Here is a 7,964-nt window from a genome sequence, read left to right as displayed (position 1 = left end):
GAATTGCAGTAATGGGCAGACGTGACACAGTGGCTTAAGACTCTGCTTGAGACTTCCACAACACACTCTACAGTGCCTGGGGTTGGGCCCCATTTCTTCCTTTTGGCCTAGCTTCCCCCGAATGTGATGGCTCAAGTATTGAGTCCCTGCCACCCATGTAGGAGACACAGAGTTCCTGGCTCCTGACTTGTGTCTGGCCCTACTTTGGCTGTTGCAGGCATTTGCGGAGTGGACAAATAGATAGAAGATCCCTCTCTATCTCTCTGTCTCTGTCACTGTCACTCTTACTTTCAAATAAACAAAAATGAATAAATAAGCATTATTTTGAAGTCATTGCAATGTCTGCTACTGAAAGTCAGGGCTCGATAGTCATTGGCACTTCCTGTAAGAGGGTTGTTTTATGGCTTCCTGGTGAAGAGTCTTTTCAGTGCGCCCATCATGTCCTTATTCCTTAGGCTGTAGATGAAGGGGTTCAGCATGGGGGTGACCACGGTGTACATCACGGAGGCTGTGGCAGAGGAGTGGGTAGCAGAGAAACTAAAGTAAACACCCAGGCAGGTGCAATAAAATAAGGAGACAACAGAGAGGTGAGAGGCACAGGTGGAGAATGCTTTATACTTCCCCTGAGCTGAGGAGATGGCACGGATGGAGGAGATGATCTTAGAGTAGGAGTACAGGATCCCAGCCAGGGGGCCACAGAACAGCAAGCCTGCTGCAAAATACATGACCATGTCATTGGGAAAGGTGTCAGAGCAGGTGAGTAGAACTACTTGGTTCAGTTCACAGAAGAAGTGGGGGATTTCCAGGTGTGCACAGAAGGACAGCCGCAGCACCATTAAACTTTGTAGCAAGGAATTCAGGACACTGATGACCCAGGATACCAGGACCAGCTGCACACAGAGCTGGGGGTTCATGATGACCTTGTAGTGCAGGGGGTGACAGATGGCCACAAACCTGTCATAGGCCATCACAGCCAGGAGGAAGTCGTCCAGCCCTGCAAAGAGTATGAAGAAGAACATCTGGGTGATGCAGCCTGCATAGCTGATGGCTTTGCTCTGCGTCTGGATGTTCACCAGCATCTTGGGGACGGTGGTGGAGGTGAAGCAGACGTCCACCAAGGACAGGTTGGAGAGGAAGAAGTACATGGGCGTGTGGAGGTGGGGGTCTGAGAGGATGGCCAGGATGATGAGCAGGTTCCCAGCCACAGTGACCAGGTACATGGAGAGGAAGAGCCCACATATGAGGGGCTGCAGTGCTGGGTCCTCAGAGAGTCCCAGCAGAAGAAATTCAATTATCTGAGTCCCATTCCCAGGCTCCATGTGGCTAACAGAAAAAGAAAAGAAAAATAGCACAATCGTGTAATACTAACCTGGCAGAAATGCCACCATTTATTTCCCCAGTAAGGTCCTGGATCCCTATAGGTTGTCTAAAATCTGCTCCCTGCAGGAAGTCCCTGGGCCATTTCTGATCAGGAATCCATGCCCTACTCTCAGCCTTCCTCCAGCACTGACATCAATCTACTACCACTGGTTCACTCCCCAGAGGCTCTCAGCAGTGGGAGCTGGGCCAGTTCTCAGGCAGGATCCCAGAACTCATGCCAGGCCTCCCACATGGGTGCTGGTGCTGGTTGTCCCAGGATGACAAGGAAGCAGCTGTGCTGGGGTGGGGGTGGGGAATGTGGAGAGAGTGATGAGCGAGGGGGTCACAGAGTGGTGACAAACAAGGGGTCCTCATCGCTGCTCAGACCTGAAGACACCAGGAGTCCCTGGGCAAAGCTGTTGCTGCCTGGCGCTTGATGTAAACCTGGCTGTATTATTGCCCAGGGACAGATGGCATCTCCTCCTCCCCAGCTCTGTTCCCCTGTTTCTGACCTCTGTCTGGGAGGACATGGAGTTCAGGTCCCCTTCCTCTGAGCCCTAATCTCTTCCGTCAACACACACAAGCCCACTCAGGAACTTTGGAGGAAATGGAATTAAGAGTTAAACCTACTTTGAGGCAAACACAGTTGAAATCTGTGCATTGAGTCCTTCCAAAAGCTCTATGAAGAATGCATAGCCTGGGGCTGGGCATGTGGTTCAGCCATTCAGATGCTGGTTGAGAACCCGCATCCTATAGGAGAGTCCCTGGGTGTGAATCCAGGCTCTGAGGCCAATCCAGCTCCCTGCAGTTGCACACCCTGGGAGGCAGCAGATGAGGGATCAAGTGTTTGTGTTGCTGCCACACACGGGGGAGACTCAGATGGAGCTCCAGGCTTCTGCCTGGCCCAGAACCTGCTGACGCAGGCACTGGGGAAGTGAACCAGTGGATGGAAAGATTCCCTCTTTGTCTCTTTCCCTCTGCCCTTTAAATAAACAAAAAAGGATGTGAACACAAAGAAGAAAATTTTTTCTAAAAAAATGGACAGTATGGGAAAACTAGGCCTCGATGCCAAGAATTTTTGCACCAAAATTAAGCCATCTTTTAATTCTATTTTTCCATGGACATCTTGAGGTACCCTCCCATTGAGATCATGTCCAGTTTTTCTGAAATCTGATCTCACTGCTGAATAAATACACACCCACACACGTGCACACATGCACACATACATGCCATGGCCTACTGGGGCTGATCCAGTGTTCTCACCCCAGCCACAACCTCAGAAAACAGCATGTACCAGACACACCATTAATGTCAAATGTTCCTTCTCCATAGGATGTACAAACAGTATCCCGAAATTACTGCCTGTGATTCTCCCCTGCCTGTGTGCCCTGGGGCCACAATCTGCCCATGTTGGCAGAAGTGAAAAATCAATGCTCCCTGAGCCAAAAGCGAGGAATTAAGTGGCCCCCAGTGGGGAAAGCACTAACAAGCTTGGGTAGCTCCTGAGAGACTCTAAGGAAGAACAAGCTCCTGGCCCTGGCACCCTTCCAACTCCCAGGATGGCCTCAGAGACCAGCAGCAGCCAGCAGAGGACACAAACACCCTCTAAGGAAAGAAGGAAGACGTCCTTCAGGTGCTGAGACTCCTCTGTGTGTGTGGGGAAACAACAAGAATCAACTAAACACTCACACGGGGAAACCCACAGTGAACCACACATCAGGACATTGTTACAGGAAATGTTGGGGTTGTTTTCCCTGCATTATTCCATATTGATTGGAACCAACTTTTCTAAATTTTATTTTTCCATTTTGTACATTCTTGAGATAACGCCTTTTTACTTTCCCTTATAGTCGAAGGCTTAATGCTCCCCTAAATGAAGAGCTTAGCAGGTGGAAAGTAAAAAGCCCACAGGTCTGCAGGGTGTAGGCAAGAGCTAAAGCAACCAAATGAAATATGCCAATTTCACTGTACACAGCAAATGCACTAGAGGATGTACACTTTTATGGGTAGAATGCGATACCTTGATACAGAATAATATCATTTTATGATGAGAATATTCAAAATACCCTCTTCTAGCAATGTTGAAATTCAGAATCCATTGTCATTAAGGTTAACCCTCGACATCCTACAGGTCTTGAAATAGAGCCTCAGACTCACCCCACCTGCCTAACGGAAAATCTGTTCCCAGTGGCCAAGGCTTTCAATCTCTGCCCCCACCCCTCCTATGGCCTGCTGGCCACTCCTCTACTCTGCTTCTTGGAGGTCAACTTTTGTATGGATTGCAGAGTAAAAGCTAATGGGTGCTTTTCTTTCTGTAAAATAGCCAGGCACAGAAAGACCAACTTCAATGGGTTTTATAAGATCCAACAGCAGGTGAGTCAGGTGCATTTCTCAATGTTCTTGTCTCATATTTTTTATTATTCAAAACAAATTATTTAAAATAATATGACTTTGTTATTTGCAAAGCAGTGAGAGAGAGAGAGAGAGAATCCTTTCCCAGCTGCTGCTTCACTCCCCAAATGCCCACTACAACTGGTGCTGGGCCAGTCAGAAGGCAGGTTACCAGGACTCCATCTGAGTCTCCCATGTGGGTGGCAGGGACCCAAGCACTTGAGCCATCACCTGCTGCCTCCCAGGCTGTGCATTAGGAGGGAGCTGGAATTGGAAGCAGAGGCAGTACTTGAACCTAGCTCCTCCTATTAGGGATGCAGGTGTCCACAATGCCTGCTCTGGGATTTGAATTCAGCTCTCTTTTTGACAAAACCCAGGAGTGCACTTAAGTCCCCCTTCCCTTCTTTGTCCAGAATGTAAAAGCCTCCCCAGACCACGTTATGTAAGGTCCTGGACCCTGCACAACAGTTCTGTCCATTCTACACTGAACAGGACGTGCAGAGAGTTATCCCTGGGGCCATGGTGTCATTAGCACGTTGATTACAGGGTACTCTGTCTTATCTTGCAAGAACTCACCTGCTTCATCCCCTTTGTATTGTTGCAGAGCTGTGTGAACACACGTGCATTCTGCAGGGAAGAAAGTCAACTTGAAGTTGTGGAATAAAGAGGATGGTGGGGAGGGCATTTGGTGAAGGGTTAAGACACCATCTGGGGCTTCCACATTCAACATCTGGGTGTCTTGGCTCAAGTCTGGGCTCTGCTGCTGATTCCAGTGCCAGTGAAGGAGACAGCCAGTGATGGCTTAAGTAGTGTTGTCGCTGCCATCCACATGGGAGACCCAGATTGTGTTCCCAGCTCCTGGCTTCAGTGTACTGCAGTCCTGGCTACTGCAAGCATTTTGAGAACTAATCAGTGGGTGTAAAGACATCACCTGCAGCGCTGGCGTCCCATATGGGCACTAGTTCGAGTCCCAGCTGCTCCACTTCCAATCCAGCTCTCTGATATGGACTGGAAAAGCAGTAGAAGATGGCTCAAGTCCTTAGGCCCCTGCACACATGTGCGAAGACCCGGAAGAAGCTCCTGGCTCCTGGGTTTGGAACGGCTCTGCTCCAGCTGTTGCAGCCATCTGAGGAGTGAATCAGCGAATGGAAGAACTCTCTCTCTCTCTTTCTTTCTCTCTCCTCTCTCTCTCTGCATTTGCCACTCTGTAACTTTGTTTTAAATGAAATAAATAAATCTTAAAAAAAATACAACTATATAAAATAGAATTGAACCCAGTTCAAACATTAATGAGATATAACATGCACATAATTAAATGGTATGAATATGGGTTAATAATTAAACTGATGAATATTTTGACCTAAATTAGTATAATATAAAATGTTCCTAGAATCTTGTTGCACATATGCAAATGTGCAGTGATTATTTGTTGAATGTATCAGGAATTATGCTTCAGTATATAGAGATACTTAATATATAGCAATGCTATCTTCCAATGCAGTTGAAAAAGCTTGACTAGATTGATAAAAGCCTTCAAAGGTATTGCTCTCCACTGAGAGAAAAATGAAGTTAGTCTCTTGCCTCATGGGTTAAGCTTGTGTTTATAAAATAAACTGAAAATAATATCATTGTAAAAATTAAAAAAAAATAAGAAAGGAAGAAGGAAGGAGAGTGGGAGTGATGGCAGGAGGGAGGGTAGGGTGGTAAGTATCATTAAAAAAAAACAAAGGATAGAAAATATACTCACTATTTAACCAAAAATAAAAATACAATGAAGAACTTTTTAAAAAGTTGGAGGATGACTCAATAAAATTCTCGCCAATAGAATGCAACAACACATCAGAAAGATCATCCACCCAGACCAAGTGGGATTCATCCCTGGTATGCAGGGATGGTTTAATGTGCGCAAGACAATCAATGTGATACACCACATTAATAGACTGCAGAAGAAAAACCATATGATTATCTCAATAGATGCCGAGAAAGCATTTGATAAAATACAACACCCGTTCATGATGAAAACTCTAAGCAAACTGGGTTTGGAAGGAACATTCCTCAATACAATCAAAGCAATCTATGAAAAACCCACAGCCAACATCCTATTGAATGGGGAAAAGTTGGAAGCATTTCCACTGAGATCTGGAACCAGACAGGGATGCCCACTCTCACCACTGCTATTCAATATAGTTCTGGAGGTTCTAGCCAGAGCTATTAGGCAAGAAAAAGAAATTAAAGGGATACAAATTGGGAAGGAAGAGCTCAAACTATCCCTCTTTGCAGATGACATGATTCTTTATTTAGAGAACCCAAAGAACTCTACTAAGAGACTATTGGAACTCATAGAAGAGTTTGGCAAAGTAGCAGGGTATAAAATCAATGCACAAAAATCAACAGCCTTTGTATACACAGACAATGCCATGGCTGAGGAAGAACTTCTAAGATCAATCCCATTCACAATAGCTACAAAAACAATCAAATACCTTGGAATAAACTTAACTAAAGACGTTAAAGATCTCTACGATGAAAATTACAAAACCTTAAAGAAAGAAATAGAAGAGGATACCAAGAAATGGAAAAATCTTCCATGCTCATGGATTGGAAGAATCAATATCATCAAAATGTCCATTCTCCCAAAAGCAATTTACAGATTCAATGCAATACCAATCAAGATACCGAAGACCTTCTTCTCAGATCTGGAAAAAATGGTGCTGAAATTTATATGGAGGCACAAGAGACCTCGAATAGCTAAAGCAATCTTGTACAACAAAAACAAAGCCAGAGGCATCACAATACCAGATTTCAGGACATACTACAGGGCAGTTGTAATTAAAACAGCATGGTACTGGTACAGAAACAGATGGATAGACCAATGGAACAGAATTGAAACACCAGAAATCAACCCAAACATCTACAGCCAACTTATATTTGATCAAGGATCTAAAACTAATTCCTGGAGCAAGGACAGTCTATTCAATAAATGGTGCTGGGAAAATTGGATTTCCACGTGCAGAATCATGAAGCAAGACCCCTACCTTACACCTTACACAAAAATCCACTCCACATGGATTAAAGACCTAAATCTACGACCTGACACCATCAAGTTACTAGAGAACATTGGAGAAACCCTTCAAGATATTGGCACAGGCAAAGAATTTCTGGAAAAGACCCGGGAGGCACAGGCAGTCAAAGCCAAAATCAACTATTGGGATTGCATCAAATTGAGAAGTTTCTGTACTGCAAAAGAAACAGTCAGGAGAGTGAAAAGACAACCAACAGAATGGGAAAAAATATTTGCAAACTATGCAACAGACAAAGGGTTAATAACCAGAATCTACAAAGAGATCAAGAAACTCCACAAAAACAAAACCAACAACCCACTTAAGAGATGGGCCAAGGACCTCAATAGACATTTTTCAAAAGAGGAAATCCAAATGGCCAACAGGCACATGAAAAAATGTTCAAGGTCATTAGCAATCAGGGAAATGCAAATCAAAACCACAATGAGGTTTCACCTCACCCCGGTTAGAATGGCTCACATGCAGAAATCTACCAACAACAGATGCTGGCGAGGATGTGGGGAAAAAGGGACACTAACCCACTGTTGGTGGGAATGCAAACTGGTCAAGCCACTATGGAAGTCAGTCTGGAGATTCCTCAGAAACCTGAAGATAACCCTACCGTTCGACCCAGCCATCCCACTCCTTGGAATTTACCCAAAGGAATTTAAATTGGCAAACAAAAAAGCGGTCTGCACCCTGATGTTTATTGCAGCTCAATTCACAATAGCTAAGACCTGGAACCAACCTAAATGCCCATCAACGATAGACTGGATAAAGAAATTATGGGATATGTACTCTTTAGAATACTATACCGCAGTAAGAAACAACGAAATCCAGTCATTTGCAACAAAATGGAGGAATCTGGAACACATCATGCTGAGTGAAATAAGCCAGTCCCAAAGGGACAAATACCATATATTCTCCCTGATCGGTGACGACTGACTGAACACCAAGAGGGAAACCTGTTGGAGTGAGGTGGACACTATGGGAAACGGTGGCTTGATCAGCATAGCCCTGACTGTTAATGAACAACTAAATACATTATCCCTCTTAGTAGTTTTTTTTATCTGTTCTACTTAATATGACTGGTTTAGATCTGTAATTGATGCACAGTTATTCTTAAGTGTTGAAAATTAACTGAAATGTGATCCCTGT

General features: G+C 44.7%; 1 protein-coding gene across 1 annotated transcript; it reads right to left on the bottom strand.

Annotated features, from left to right (window-relative positions):
• Positions 1-242: 242 nt before the first annotated feature.
• LOC127488104 (olfactory receptor 7A10-like) lies at positions 243-2,922 on the bottom strand. The gene has a single exon (XM_070059292.1). The coding sequence runs from the start codon at positions 1,317-1,319 to the stop codon at positions 399-401; it is 921 nt and encodes a 306-aa protein (XP_069915393.1). The 5' UTR covers positions 1,320-2,922; the 3' UTR covers positions 243-398.
• Between the last annotated feature and the right edge of the window lie 5,042 nt (positions 2,923-7,964).

The sequence above is a fragment of the Oryctolagus cuniculus genome, chromosome 16, assembly GCF_964237555.1.
Source record: "Oryctolagus cuniculus chromosome 16, mOryCun1.1, whole genome shotgun sequence".
NCBI lineage: Eukaryota > Metazoa > Chordata > Mammalia > Lagomorpha > Leporidae > Oryctolagus > Oryctolagus cuniculus.
This window is presented reverse-complemented; position numbering and strand designations above follow the sequence as displayed.

Excerpts from the sequence above, each read along its gene's own strand:
- LOC127488104 (XM_070059292.1), bottom strand. The coding sequence starts at position 1,319 with ATGGAGCCTGGGAATGGGACTCAGATAATTGAATTTCTTCTGCTGGGA.